The 15,887-nt window shown below is 46.2% G+C and overlaps 1 protein-coding gene across 5 annotated transcripts; it reads right to left on the bottom strand.

Annotated features, from left to right (window-relative positions):
• Positions 1 to 702: 702 nt before the first annotated feature.
• Positions 703 to 15,611, bottom strand: LOC126999825 (serine/arginine repetitive matrix protein 2-like). Of its 5 annotated transcripts, XM_050862850.1 has the most exons (12): positions 15,464 to 15,610; positions 13,418 to 13,498; positions 11,053 to 12,010; positions 9,497 to 9,847; positions 8,179 to 9,123; positions 7,816 to 7,908; positions 7,198 to 7,349; positions 6,075 to 6,282; positions 4,709 to 5,209; positions 3,047 to 3,273; positions 1,881 to 2,191; positions 703 to 1,402 (listed from the first exon to the last, which is right to left on the bottom strand). In XM_050862850.1, exons 5-12 carry the CDS (start codon positions 9,120 to 9,122, stop codon positions 1,160 to 1,162), a joined length of 2,679 nt encoding a protein of 892 aa, XP_050718807.1. In that variant the 5' UTR covers position 9,123; positions 9,497 to 9,847; positions 11,053 to 12,010; positions 13,418 to 13,498; positions 15,464 to 15,610; the 3' UTR covers positions 703 to 1,159. The 5 variants fall into 5 exon arrangements, with proteins under 5 accessions (XP_050718807.1, XP_050718832.1, XP_050718817.1 ...); XM_050862875.1 differs by having other exon boundaries at positions 3,047 to 3,270; positions 9,497 to 12,010; positions 15,464 to 15,611; XM_050862860.1 differs by lacking the exon at positions 11,053 to 12,010.
• Between the last annotated feature and the right edge of the window lie 276 nt (positions 15,612 to 15,887).

Raw genomic sequence — 15,887 nt, forward strand, 5'->3', positions numbered from 1 at the left:
TTAGTATCAATTTTTCTTAAATCTGGCTCCCCTTGTCCTCTGCCTCTGGTTACCAAAACATGATATAGTTCATCTCTTTACTCTAACAAAAATCAATATACATGTTTCATTTCTCTATACATGATTCACCAAGTAGACTCTTTCTAACTGAAATTACAGAGCTTTTCTTTCTGAGACACAAGAACACACTTTGCATCATATATATATATATATATATATATATATATATATATATATATATATATATATATCTATATATATATATATATATATATATATATATATATATATATATATATATATATATATATCCCTCATTTTTTCTTTTACTCGTCTCTCTTGACTTGTCAAGTGCTCCTCTTCACTCGTTAAACTAAACTCCTCGTGTAATTCCATCTGTAACCCTTTGAACAAAAGGCGTCTAGTAAAGAGGAGTGCAGATAAGCTTTACATACACAAATTAAGTGGGAACTGAAGGCACACCCCGCCATCCCCATGGCAAAGTTAACAGGCATCCAGCAGTTGCTGATCACAGCCTAAATGACCTCACACCTTATCCTGTAAGGTTACAGGAATACTCTATAACTTTTGGCATCATTGGCCTATAGGCTGCAGTGTTCTGAATTTAAGTAAAATAAGTTTTTCTTATTACATGTAAAAAATGGGTTAACTATTTTTAAATTAACAGAGCTATTGTCGTTAGTGAGTGAGTGAGTGAGTGTGTGTGTGTGTGTGTGTGTGTGTGTGTGTGTGTGTGTGTGTGTGTGTGTGTGTGTGTGTAAGAAATGAGGTAAACTCATTTCTAATGTTCCTTGAGTTCCTGATGCACACTTGAGTCATGACAAGACTGGAAATGCCCTGCACAGCACATCCGAGGCAATGCCTGACAGGACCATCACCGTGAGCTGAGAAGCACCAATGACTGACTCCATTCCATGCAGTGAATCTCCCATCACTAGCCTTGCCTTCCTGCACCAGTCATCACCACCATAACCTGGGCCTTCAACATCCCATCACACAGCCACATCTCACCTCAAGGCCACAATAAAAGTAGAAGGAAACAACCCAAAAATGAAAAGCCTTAACAGAAGAGGATGACTTGGCGATGTATCACAAAAGAGTTATTGCCAGAAATATCCCACCACTCCAAACATGGGTGTTAGGACGATGAGGTGGTGACAGTAGTGGTAGTGGAGCTACTGGGAGCGGTGGTGGAGCGAGAAGAGGAGCGTTTGGTTGTCTCAGCAGCAGCGGATGAGGTGGAGGTGGTGGTGGCAGCCGTGGTGGAAGAGGCGTTGGTGGTGGCGTGTGTGGTGGTGCCTGCAGTGGAGGATGAGGTGGTCTGCTTGTCATCTGCCTTACTGCTACTCTCCTTCTGGTTTGACTCAGACTGTGTTTTGTCCTGATTGGAGAAGTAAAAAAAGAAAGATAAAAAGTCATTAGTATCATTCATAACCATTCCTTTAATACTTCATAGTCATCAGTGTCACCAGAGTTGTAAATACATAGAAGAAGAAAGAGTTAAATTTGACAGCTTGATAAAACCTTGTAAAGAGACATGATATAGCAGTTAATCAATGGATAAAACCTGAAGAAAGAATTCTTAACCCTTTCAGTACGGTGACGCTGACGTCGGCGTCACCATATTGAAAAGGTTAATCCTCTTCCATTTCCTCTTAAGAGGTTTAAAGAGAATTAAGAGGAAATGGAAGAGGATTAGGAGGTTTAGAAGAGGATTAACCCTTTCCATACGGTGACGCCGACATCGGCGTCACCGTACTGAAAGGGTTAAGGTGACGTGCAGAATCTTCAATTTGAATTTGATCATATAACAAAATACCACCACCCTGACCCTTGCAGTACATGTTCTTTAGTCTTACCTTGCTCTTTGTTTCTTCCTTGGGGTCCTTGAGCAGTTTTTGGGTTGGCTTCCTGATGACTCGAGGCTTCAGCACCATGCGGTTTACCAGACTCAGCACCTTGGGCTTTTTTATGACACGGCGGATGGTGGCAGTGCTTCCTGGAAGGCGCGATCCCTCCCCCCCGCCTCCGCCACCATCCTCCCTCCCCTTGCTGCCCTCATCACCCCTGTCTCCTCGGGTACCACCATTCTCTCGGCTGCTCTGGCTGTTGAGTTTACTTGAGCTACCTCCGACCCTGGCTCCCCTCTTGGCTGTTAACCTCTGGTACTCTGAAAGGATCATTCTGTGTTAGTATTGTTTTTTGTCTGCTAGTGACGCACTGATGACCAAGAATTAGTTGTGTGTGTGTGTGTGTGTGTGTGTGTGTGTGTGTGTGTGTGTGTGTGTGTGTGTGTGTGTGTGTGTGTGTGTGTGTGTGTGTGTGTAACTCACCTCTTGGTCTGCTGCGGGTCTCTCTCGAGACAGCCAACCGTTCCCCTACGGAAGAGCACAGAACTCGTAGTACCGATCTTTGGGTAGGACTGAGACCACTCACACAACACACCGCGACGAGGTCACAACTCCTTGCCTGATGTCGCGTACCTACTCACTGCTAGGTGAACAGGGGCTACATGTGAAAGATAAACCCAACTTATCTTCACCTAGCCGGGGAATTGAACCCTGGTCCTTCTGGTTGTGAGCCAGACACTCTACCCCTGAGCTACCCGGCATGTGTGTGTGTGTGTGTGTGTGTGTGTGTGTAATTCACCATGGCCTGATCACGTGTTGGACTCATAATCGGCAGCAGGTACCCTCCCGACATGAGCAAGTGCTCTTTATCATCAATCTCTGGGTACTGCCAGGACCTCACACACCACACACCCGATCCCCCTTGCTCAAAGGGAGACAGTAACCACTCCTAGTCAACGGAAAGAAGCCTGGCAGCACAGCGCTCTAACCAGTTGCGCCATGGAGTGGTGTGTGTGTGTGTGTGTGTGTGTGTGTGTGTGTGTGTGTGTGTGTGTGTGTTTGTGTGTGTGTGTGTGTGTGTGTGAGTGTGTGTGTGTATACCTTCATTCCTCAATCAAAATCCTTTTATAGCAGATGCAAAGTTTTACCATAATCATATAGGTTCACTGACTCACTTTTCAATATCTTGTTCCTCTTGATGGGCAGAGCTCTCCGACGAGCCTTGTACCCACCAAGCCTCTTCTTTGGGTCCCCCAGGCGAGTCCTCTTGCTAACTGTGGACCTCTCACTTGACCTTGCCACACGCTTGGTAACCGGCCGAGACCTGCTCGGAGAACCAAGTCGCTTCCCTCCCTCAGATTTGCGGGATTCGATCCACAGTCGTAGATCTGGGTGACGCCTGCTGGGGACGAGGAAAAATGAAGAAATGAAGAACACACCAACATAATGTATCATGAGCTATCATTTTTCTGTATTTGGATATTAATACTGTAAATTCTTTTAAGACAATGGCCACACCAGCAATCTTCCAGTAAAGACAAATATACATATCATAACCTTTTCTGCATACACAGCGTCTGAGTCTCACAGCATGCTATAATCTGAAATCAACACAGACTTTCAAATTGCTACAACCATGCTATATACACTGCCTGAGAAATTGTTTTCCCCTCCAACTTCTTCATTATTCACTCTTTCATCAGCCATTTATTTGCCCTACTCCAGAACATTTTTTCACCATAACCAACCACCCCTGTTTACTTTAATAGTTTCTGAAGCACTTATGGGTGTACATTACTGTCTTGCTCTATAGGTTTTTCCACTCACCAAATAAACAATACATATATCATTAGTTTATCGTACGTATACTAGGTTTGTTCCCTTGCATGTCGATGAGATCATGAATCTGCGTCTTGTATTGAGTTTACCACCATGACATCAGTCCATGATTGGCCTTGGTGGATCCATGGCATCAGGCTGCCCAATGCACTCTACTATGGTTCTCAATCAGATAAAAAATATGGTCATCCAAATCAATGTACCACTCTGCTGAAGATTACATGATACTGCCTCAACCTCAACCTTATATTTTGTACTGGGTGGGGTTACAGATAATTTGTGGCAAATGGTGTACATGTGTCCAAGTTTATTGTCACTGCTTACTGGTCCTCATTCCTTCTATTATTACTGACTTTCACCCCAAAGGTTACACATATTTATCAAGTACAATTATATGATTTATTGGTATACTGTGTCTGGTGGCTGTATTGGGGCAAACCTGAAACAGATCACTTTATACTTGGAAGGATCTAGCTGAAATTCTTATTGAAATCCTGATCCAGATTCAACTCAGGAGCTAAAATTGATAAAGCTTACATGCTGCTATCAATGTGTGTAAGGTAAATTTGACTTACTAAATTAGTCTAATGTACCAAAACAGGCACACTATTTATTATATTACAAACATTTACAAATGATACTTATAGATTTTAAAGTAATGTAAACAGTGGCAGCAAACTTTACATAGCCAAGTTTAGTCTGTAAAATGATACACATATATATGTATATATAACAATGTCAAACAAAAAACAAGCTAAATCTGAAGGGTATCATAAACAGATTCAAGTGCAAAACTGTCAATAGCTGATTTGTAGTGAGAATACACTACATATATTACATTCTATTGAAATAAAAATACTGATGACTTCACTTCCTTTAACAAACAGGGTGGAAATAAAAAAGATCACTTTTGCAAAATTTTCCTCAATCCAATCAAGAAGTGTTAATCAGAATCCTTCCCAAAAGTCTGTTACCAAGGCCACCAGCACCTTACTTACCTGCTGCTCCTCTTGTCCCTTGGAGAGGCTGCCCTGCGAGGGGCCCGAGACCTCAAGGCTGGACTTCTGCGGGTGGTCTGTGACGGAGAAGGCCCCAGTCGGTCTTCTATTCTCCTGCTCTTATCCCTCTCCCTGCTCTCCTCTCTCCTCCTGTCTCTGGGCAGGTCCCCACCCCTCAGGCTGCTCCTAGCAGCGGGTGGTGGAGAGCGGGGCCGCCTGTCCTTGTGGCTGGAGGAGAGGTGATTGCTAGTGGCAGCTGTGCTTGTGTCTTTAGAGCTCCAGCCTCGGGAGGTGCTGTGATGGTACTCAGCATTGCGTTCCCCTGCTCTGGCTCTCTTGGCTGGATCCCCATCGTGGGTCTTCTCTCGTGAGCCAGTCAACCTACGCTCTGGTTCCTTTCTTTTGTCGCGATCGCCCCTGCTGTTGAGTTCACTTCGGCCGATGGTGGCTCCCCGACTATCTCGTGCTGGGCTCCTCACTGCACTAGCTTTCCTGACATACCTAAGACAGCAACCAAACTTTAGTTCCCTCCTCATCCTTACAGAGTTTTTAATAGTCACACAAAAAGAGTTGCTGGGGCAAGGTACGGAAGCCTTACATCCAGCTATGCCAGTGTGGAAAAGCATATTCACTTAGGAGCAATAATAATCTAACTAGCACTTTCATATTGCTTACAAAAAATAATTAAATGAGTTAGACAGAGGAATGCAAGGTAAAGACAATAGTTGCAGCAGTCCTGATTGAAAGTTGTAAAGTTTTGTTTAGTCGGCGCAACATCTGTGGTCAAATGCCGGAGAGAGACGAAGAGGAAGGAATTATAGAAGGGAACAGATCCCAGGAGACGGGACACAACCCCCAATTAATACCTGGTACCCATTCACTGCTGGGTGGACAGGGGTGTAGGGTATCGGAAAAGCCACCCAAATTTTTCCACTCCGCTCGGGAATCGAACCCGGGCAGTCCCGATTGATAAAATAAAGTTAGGAGTGGAGTCATCATGGGGTCTCATATAAGGTGATCTTGGCACTAATTTAATCAAGTTCAACTAAAAGTTATGTAAAATAAAAGAGTAAAGCAAAGACTAAGAGTGGCAAAGTGAATCAACGCTACAAAAATTTCATAGAGATAACAAATGAAAAAGTGCAGTAGAGGAAAGGTGTGTTAAAAGCAATCTAGGTGACAAATTAAGGAGTGAAGAGTGGACTGAGTGAGCAATACTTGCCCCAATCATGCTTTTGTTTTTGTTGTTACTGGTGCTGCTGATGAAACTGTTACTGCTACTGATGATGATGATAATAATGATGATGATGATGATGATGTTTGTGGTCCTGAATGCCTAATCATCAACAAGAGAACTCTTCCAAACCTGTCCTTGGACCTGGCCCTCTCATAGCTGTGCTCCTGGCTCCCCCTGTAGGAGGTCCTCAACTGGGGGCTGCAGGGGGAGGGGGGACGTCTGGGCGGGGGGGAGGGGGGGCGATGGGGGGAGGCGACCCTCCGGGCAGAAGGAGAGGGTGAGCGGTACTGAGAGGAGGACGCCGGTGGACTCCTCCTGCTGCTAGTGGATGGGTAACCTGTGGAGAGATGGCATCACAGCTGAGCTTCAAGTTCACCATTAGTGCTGTGAAATGGGAGAAGGGTTGTTGCCTGATAACCCAGGACTTGATTTAGTTTTCTGCATGAACATATCCTACATCCTAATTTCTGGCAATCACTGTAAATCCCTGTACTTATATCTTTGGATGACTGGTTTGTGTATGGAGTGTGTACGGCATGGAGGTATTAAGGGTGGAGAGGCCCACAGCCCTGAGCACGCTGTACTGGTGAGTGAAGCCAGTTTTCGTGGTCTCAGCTGTCAAATCGGCCGCCATATTGTTCAAGCCGTGAAGTACGAATACGAGGGTGGAGCGCGCCTAACATGGAGGGCGCTTGCCCTTAGAGTACCGCATCCATGGAGTACCGTAATGTTTTTATTTTCTCTTCTTACTGTTTTCCAGCACTTTAACATGCAGGCGGATGAAATTAAAATAATTTTGTAATTTATTACTGTAAATATACTGTAACAGGTAAGAAAGTACTGTACATGATATCCAAGAAGCGCGGTAATGTATTCATGATCGCTAAGAAATGCGGTGAGGACAATTCATCACCGAGATGTGCGGTCTCCTTTACAAATACAAGTTAGAAAACTGTAAGTGGCAAGCATGTACTGCCAGCCTGCGTGGTCTGGCCGGCCGCTCAAGGAGGTACATCCATGTGGCCACTCCTCTCCGGCTTGAACAATATGGCCGACTGACAGTTTAATGGCTTCAAACCGTGAGACACCATGCCCCCCCCCTGGTATAAGGCATGATGATGTTTTTTCCATCTCATTGTGATAGTCTAAACATTTATCCCTTTCCCTTGAGTTGACAATAAGCTCATTAGGCTATGGACAGGCAGCAATAGATAGTCTGCTCTGGCTCCAGGAAAGGTATGGTGATGCTTACGTCTGGGGCTGGCCGGATATCTTGAGTAGCTCCGGGGCATGAGGGGCTGGGGGGATGGCGGAGATGGGGGTCGGCCGCGGGGCGAGGAGGAACGCAGGTCTCTTGGGTAATGGCCTGGTGGACCATACACAACACTGTCCCCAATGACATATCTGAAATGTGTCACTAATTACCCTTCTCTCCAAAGCAAACAGAAAACAGTTGTCTATGGACTAAAGAGAACATCCAATGATATGATCTGTGGTGAACCATACGGTACACCACACTATCTCTAAGGACATATCTGAAAGGTCTCAAAGCCTGCACCTATAGCCTAATGTACTTTGAAAAGCTTGTTGCTGACTGTAGAGCAGTTTCAGTCTCCCCGTCTCTTTCTTACACATTCTAAAAATTGGCCTCTCCAGACTATACAAGTTTTCCTACTACTCTCTGCAAAATACTTACTTAATTTTTTCATTAATGGACAGTAAAGTTATCAGTAATTATGGTTATGTGAAAAAATTCTACTTAAAAGAAAATAAACAAGATAATGCAATTACAAATCAAAGGTAAGCTTGTATATGTTATTACTGTTATCTTGAGGTGACTTTTTCATGTAGAGAAGTCTTGCTCACCCACCTGTTGAGTAGCTGCCGTTGAGGTGAGCGCGAGGGTGGGGAGTAGTGACCAAAGTTACTGTAGGAGTTGCTGGACAGCCCTCGCACTGGGGACCTGCAACAAATGCATAAACCAAAACTTCAGCATCCTTATGTATTTCTCACTCATTAAAAACATTCAGTGCACCCAAATACAAGTACTAATTGCAATGGTACATACAAACTGGTGAACATACCCTACTTTGTAAGTCTGAGTTGTATAAGAAGTCAGCAAACATCAAAGAAAACTTAACTCATATCCCAAGTTAATAGTCATTGTCAGCCTCTGGTGAAGCAATGGCTGGTGCTGCTCCCGAGCCACACCTTGCCACACTGCCTTCCCTACCTGGTGGAACATGTGGGTGGAGGCGTGTAGTCCCTGTAGGGTCGGCGATCATCTTCAGGGTACAGTCTGCTCCTGGAACCCAGCTTGGTGTCTGAGTAGCCTCCTGATGATAACTTGTCCCTGGAGTGGAGGGGCACTTGGCTCAGCTTGTCCAGACTGCTGTAGCTGCTTGAGGCCAGCTTGTCAGATTCGTAGCTCAGAGGGGCCAACTTGTCTGAAGCCCCGTAGCCTCCCGTGCCTCCTCTACTTCCATAGGTGCTCCCATAAGCCCCATAAGAACTGTAGGAGTTGTATGGGCTGTAAGGAGCCAGAGAGCCTGAGGAGTAGTAGGCACTCCCTTCATGCCGTGTGGAGGAGGAGGCTGAGGCGTACCTGCCGGTGGACTTCTCTGGTGGGTAGGGGTCATAGTCATCTGCATACTTCTTGCTCGAGTACTTGGAGTCTCCATAAGGGGCGGGAGGAGGAGGAGAGCCACTCAGGTATTTGTCAGGGTACCTTGTCTTCTCTCCAGGGTAAGAGGACCCCATGTACAGTGATTGGTGAGGGTGGTGGGGCTCCTTACTGCCGTACCTGTCCCCACTTGGGTAGTTCACCTCCCTGGTGACTTTGTACTCTCTGCTGCTACTCTCACTGCTGTAGGCATCACCCTTGCTGGAGTATTTACCCCCACCACTGCCGCCACTGCTGTTTGGCACTTTGTCACTTCCCACTTTGCGTAAAGAGGCACTTTTGTACTTGTCATTGGAGTAGGCTTTGGGGGGAGGGTAGGAGGAAGAGGAGGACTTGCTGTATGGCTTGTCAAAGTGGTGATCATATGACCTTGAGGGTGGAGCCTTGGAGGTCACAGATGAAGAAGTTGACAATTTTCGCCCTGATGACTTCCGGGACCCCTGGCTGGGCGGGGGTCCCGGGGGGGTGTGGGGGCGGCTGTACCTGCTGGACATCCTGGAAGGCAGCAACAGATTATTCCTAGACCTAGAGGGTGGCAGACAGTGGTGAAAAAATGTGTTTGAAATTAGGAATGGAATTGAAGAATATTTAATGACTAGACTAGCCATGAGATGCTGCCATTGAATGGATGTTATTGAGTGTTTGGAAATGCAATGTGACACTTTCACTTCATTTTGTTTTCTACTCCAAAGTGTCTTTTTGTTTCTCAAAGTCTGTCCTGATCCCCCTCCCATCCTCCACTCATACAGGGGGAAAAGTTGTGGTAAAGGAGGTGCTGGTGATGATAATGATATTACATGATATTAACGATGATGGTAAAATATTTCTCAACGCAACCTTACCAAACAATATCTTGTTGCAACCTTACCTGATGTGATCTTGTGTGTGTGGCACTCTTCAGTGCTGGGGATGCTGTCCTCAGTAGTTGTTGTGCAGTGAAGATGTGGGCAGCAGGGGTGGCAGCATGTAGGCCAGGAAGGTGACTGAGGACTTGCTCCTCACTCCTTATCACCAGGCCAGGCTAGTGCCATCCCAAGCCAGACACTTGGAAGGTGATGATGGCTGGCCAAGCCACCAGACGTGCTGAGACCACTGCTGTGGCAAACAACGATGGATGATGAACAGGAGTGAGCTTCTGCCCTAGGGGTGCCTGGGGGCCACCTGGGGCACCTGGCAAGTGGTCCCTGTCCCTGGACTCGAAGAGACTCTTGGGGGGCACCTGTCATGGGCATCAGAAAGAGCACTGAGCTGCCTGGACACCCGGCCAACACTTGCCAGTGACCCAGGCAGCGTGTTGCTGCCTGCCAGCCGGCACCAGGCTGGACTCACCACCACTCACCACCATTTCACACACAACACTCAGGGAAAATTCAAAGAAAAATTATGATTACACCTTATCAAAGCTCCTTTTTCCCATCAAAATTTTTATTTACTGCTTCACAATAACCGAGAGCACTCCGCCGCCAAAATTCCTCTTCTTGATTGAGGACGACAAATTGCACGAAATGCTCGATGCACAACACCACTCGCATAGCACATCCCCTGAACCTTGGTGCTCCTGCTGCTGCTGCTGCTGCTGCTGCCACTGCTGCTGCTGCTACTACTGCTGCTCTGGCTGCTGCTGCTGCTACTGTTGCTGCAAGGTTCTCAGCAGTGTGATAAAGTAAACTTAATATTCAGCAACTGTTAGTGATGGAAAGAATAGAAAGAAGACCTACAATTCAACAGAAAATCATAACTTCTTGCTGCTAATGGAAAAAAAGAAAAAAAATTATAAAAGGCATTGACACTATTGAATGGCAGTCCACCACTGCTGTCACACACAGTAGTGGTGCCTTACGAGAGGGCTGTGGTGCCTAGTTGTGGGCTATACTCTGCGGCTAAAACAATGTATCTAAAACACAAGACAAGAAATCTCATTCACATCTGATCATTGTCTGCAGTGAACAGAGGACAGGACAAAGATGAAGCTAATTTAAGTCTGTCTCTTTAACTCTCTCTCTCTTTCTCTCTCTCTTTCTGCTCATTTGCCCTTAATTGACAAAAATTTTACCAAAGGTATCAAAAATATAAATCAGCTACTGTACTATTATACGAATCAACTGCAACTGAAGACCTAATGACAGGTGAAAAACATCTATGGAAATGATCTACACCATAGATGACTAACATTAGGCCATTTAGAGGAGGAAAAACCCCGCTGAGAGAAGAGAGAACACATGAAGACCAGCAGACAGCCACAAGTCAGTTGCTCTGTCTGTGTAGTGCATGAGGCAGGACGTGAGGGCTCAGATGCGGAGGTCACCGTGGGCCAGACAGGCGAGGGCAGGGCAAGACCTGGACGGTGGTTCCTTAGTCCACCAGGGATGAGGCTGACAGTCCCCCAGCAGCCTGCACACACCCACCAGCTCCCACATGACTCACCCCAGCTGCTAATGAAGAGCTGGAAATGGATAGCAGGTGAGGGAGCCATCTCCAGGGGTGCAGGAGCCACAGCTTGTGCTGCGGCGTAATCTCCGGCGAAAATAAAGCTGTGTGGGCAGGAGCTAGGCATGGTGGGGAGCCAGAGCACACTGGCGAAGGGTGCTGCTGTTGGCTGGGTGGTGCTGGGGTGGACAGAACCACATCCCTTGCCAGTCACTGCCTCGGCTTCCATTCTGAGCAGAATGCTGGTTTGCCCTTCACCAGTCCAGTCAGAAGTGAGGCATTAAAGCTCAGCTCCTGAGTGGGCAGTCTGACGAGTTTGGTTGTGATGTCGCACTGTTAGCGAATGGCAACAGCAGAGCTTTGGGAGGAAGGAGGGAAGGTTGCCACTGCCTCCCACACTAGTCAAAACTGCCGCCAGTTCAGAGCGAACACTCGTCAATGAGTGAGATGACCAAGGCTTCCTCACTGATGCAGCCGGTGTTGATGCAGATGATGGATGTGATGGTAGCAGTTGGGGGTGCTCGAGAAGTCAGGTGTACAGACATGACGATGGTCCCACGCTGTGCCTTACTCAGCCTTGTGTGTGCTGGCAGTAACCTCACAGCCATAAGGCTGAGGCTTGCTGCACTGCCTGTTGGCAACCTTCTTCACAAGGAGAGGAAGGCAATGGGTCAGCGGCAGCTGAAGGATTCCAGTGGCTGGAGGTAAGAGCCACGGGTCAAGAGCTGGACAGTTCCCTGAGAGAAGTGGTGAGAGGAAGGTGATGTTTGGGATCGGCTGGGAAGAAGCAGCCCATGTATCAGGTAACCCCAATGAGCCCCTCCCTAGGCCGCTGCCTGCCAGGTTGTTGGGCTGCCCCTATTTGGGGGCAACACATGACCAGGGGGGGACAGGAGGGCACAGCCATACCATACATGGATGGGCTATTGGGCATGGCTGACCACTTGGCAACCTCCTGGGAATAAAATAGTTGATTACTCAAAAGGACCTTAATAGCAATTCACAACACTCCTTCTCACACTATAATGGTTACTGCTTGTGCTGGCAATCAGAACACTACACCAGGAGTCAAGTCTCTTCCATACTAGTGATTGATCACCTTCCCAATAGATAACAAAATACAAATGAATAGATAAATGCTAAGTTGTCCTTATGTGATATTAACCCACCTAATAGCTTGACAAAATGAGACGTGTGGTTTAGGAACGCAAAACATGAAGTTTCGTAAAGAAATAACTTTTTCACTCGAGAAAATTACTACTTGTGAGTGTGGCACTGCTGCTTCTGTTTTCTAAGTCAATTAATCAGTCACCTGAGTGTCTGCCTAACAAAACCTTACACTGTGTATCACAATAAGCTGATCTTCACAAAGCCTTACCTTTACAGTCCCAATCAGTCCCGACACACCCGACTTACTAAAACACAACCAAGTATTGGTCACATGACTTTCCAGTTATTACTTACAGTCTTTTCCATTCTTAAGGGGACATGAGCTTCAACAAAGAATGCTCTCTTTGGAGTTAAAAGCAAAAATCCCAAAAGGAGCTGTGAAATGGATGGAAAGTGTCAACTCTTGAACAGTAATACCATCATCACCTTCCTGCTTGTGTGACTTATTGGATCCTTGAAAACAGTGAAGCTCTCACTACTGCCATTAGGTTAAATTTATTGTTGGTTAAAACCTGAATTACAGCATAACTTATTCCCTGTGATTTGTGTTGGATTGTGCTGTCCTCAACCTCTTTCACTTACTTTATATTACCTTTGGGTATGGTAATATCCAAAGCACTTACACTTGAGATCATAAGCAATTAGCAGTTGTAATCAATGGCCAAAAGACATGAATATCAAAATGTGATGAGTTCCAGGCCTTGGCAGTGACAAGCATAGTCTGCCCCAATCCCTCAGCTCACCAGTGAAGGCACCCGGAGTCCCTCCCTCTGGGGCCGATACTACTTATAATTATGGGCCTGGGATCCCTTGGAGAAAAGTTGGCTGAGTCAAGTCATGTACATATCTGCATCACTGCACTCAATCATACTCACGCTCACATACTCAACCGTGAAAAATAAGAGACTAATTTGTTGAAAAATGCAGCCAAAATCCTCAAAATGGAAGCATATATGTAGGCAACAAATACCACCATCATTGACCTTGCAATATTGGGAATTCTAGGTACCGTAGTTAGTACACTTGACCTCTTTCCTCATGAGGCTAAATATAATCAGGACCATGAAAGATAGGTAAGTCCTTAGAGGCAGTTTGCATAATAAATAAAACTCACACGCACACACATACACACACACACACACACACACGGACACACACTAAAAATTTTTTTTTGTCTTTATAGGTCACTCACTGCTGGCTGCCGGTACAGACACGTCTTTCTTCCCCTTTTAAGAGCTCATCATTTTCCCTCTCACTTCAGGTTGCAGGAACACTGAAAGATACAAAAGCAAAGAGTCAATGCCTATTGATCAGATCTGAATTTTTTTTATCGGTGCCGTGCAAAACTCATCAAAAAAGGACAAGCTCTGGCTGGAGGACCAACAAACCACACCACGGTACCATGTTAATACCGAAAGAGACTTTTGGCCTAAATGCCATCCTATTAAAGCATGCTGTGGTGTGGAAATAAATGGAACAAGTTCCCCAATAAGTCATTCTACAGACTACCAGCTGTGGACAAGATACAGAGACTGAAAGGAGAGAATATGAGAAAATAACACGAGAATACTGAGGGCAGTGGCGGCCAACCTGTCTAGTGGCTGGCCCGCCACTGCCCTCAGTATTCTCGTGTTATTTTCTCTCCTTTCAATCCCTCTATCTCACCGTTTACTGTTTACCGTTGATGAGATTTCAGGCCCTGCTCCGCTGCCAGAGCAGCACTCCACAGGACCTTCAACATTATAACAATAATGTTAGCACCAAAAGTTTTCCCCAATCCTTATGTTTGTAACATCATAGGATTTAATGAATAAGTGAGTATTCAGTGCTTTCTTGAAGGCTGCCAGATTGCCTCTGTTCTTAACATCCTCGGGTAACTCATTATAGAGCCGTGGGGCACTCTTCTCAAATGCTCTGAAACCCAGTCTTGTCCACAGCCGGCAGGCAGTCTGTAGAATGACTTATCACGGAACTTGTTCCATTTATTTCCATAGCCCAGCATACCATAATAGGATGGCATTTAGGCAAAAAGTCTGCCTTTTGGTATCAATAAGTCCAGCCAGAGCTTGGCGTAAAGAAAGTAACCCCATTGCGATGTGTGAACAGTTACCCTCATGCATGGCACCTATAGTGAAAGAGACATTTTAAGGTTATTATCTTGCTGTTGAAATAGCAACAATGTTGCTAAAATTAGTTCCCTTCTATCAACAGAACACCACCTTAACTTACCAAACAATAAACCTATTGCTACTGAAATAATAACCTACAGAGGATATTAACCAACTGCTGCTAAACTATAGTATCCTAACATCACTTAAAATTTATTTCCCAAGACTAAATGAACCCCATCTTAACCAAATGGATAATAACTTACGAAAGATAGTAACCAACTGCTGATAAAACAGTAACCCAATATCACTAAAACAGTAACCTATCCTCAATCAAATAGCTGTAGAAATCTTACTGGGCAGGAAAGTTGAGTCTTATCAGAAAATGTGACTCATTGGAGCGAGTTATAATTCTGGATAACTAACCGATGATGCCAGGAGGGAGTAAAAAAACCGAGGAGGGGAAGGGGGGGAGACTTCAAGGATATGGTATGTGAGGCAGGATGTGACACCAGTATAACCAGGAGAGAAATACGCGATATGGACAAGTATCAAGTATGTGACGTGTATAGTACATGCAAGGGAGAGAAGAGTGAGTGGGGTTGACCAGAGGGTTGTACTGACGGGTCTGACGCTAAGAGGTTAACAGGGAGGTGGAAGGTGTGGTGGTGTGGCAGGGAGGGGGGGGGAGGGGTCTGACTCGAGGAGGCGAAAAAGTATGTGACGTAAATAGACTGCAAAGGAGAGTGAGGGTTGACCATAGGATTGTCAGGGAGGTGGAGAAAGATGTGGTGTGGCCCCTGGGTGGTGGTGTGGCAGGGGAGTGGCTATGGGGTGACAGGGAGGTGAAAGGTGTGGTGTGGCAGGGGGGGGTCAGACTCGAGAGGCGAAAAAGTATGTGACGTATATAAACTGCAAAGGAGAGTGAGGGTTGACCAGAGGGTTGTCAGGGAGGTGGAGAGAGGTGTGGAGTGGCCCCTGGGTGGTGGTGTGGCAGGGGGCGGCAGGGGGTGAATCAGCCCGTTCTGGCCCCTGCAAACCCACTTTTGGCTCTTCCTCTCTCTTCAGCCTCACTGATCTCCCAGCGCCTCCTCCAGCCTTCCTGAAAGATGCATGGATTAGAATATTACCTGATGGAGTCGTTCAGTGCCTCGAATGGGAGAAAATACTTGAAATAGGCCTAAATTTCTCCCTCCTCGGCCTGGCGTCTTCCTCCGCCTCCCAGTGTTACCAACTCCCGCGAGCTCCCATTCTCTTCCCTCCCCCTCGCCCTTCCCTTCCTCTTCAATCTTCTATTCTTCCCTTCCCTTTGCTTCCCTTCTCTCCCTTCCCGTCCCTTCCCTAAAGCTCCCGTTCTCTTCTCCCCTTCCCTTCCTTTTGCTTCCCTTCTCCTCCCTCTTATTTTCTTCCCTTCCCTATATTCCCCTTTCCCGTTCCCTTCCCTCCCCTTCCCTTCCTTCTGCTTCCCTTCTCCTCCCTCTTCTGTTTTTCCCTTCCCATCCCTCGATCTACTTCCCTTCTCGACCTTCAATCTTCTTCCCTTCCCTTAATTTG

This window comes from Eriocheir sinensis, chromosome 2, assembly GCF_024679095.1.
Source record: "Eriocheir sinensis breed Jianghai 21 chromosome 2, ASM2467909v1, whole genome shotgun sequence".
NCBI classification, from domain to species: Eukaryota; Metazoa; Arthropoda; class Malacostraca; order Decapoda; family Varunidae; genus Eriocheir; species Eriocheir sinensis.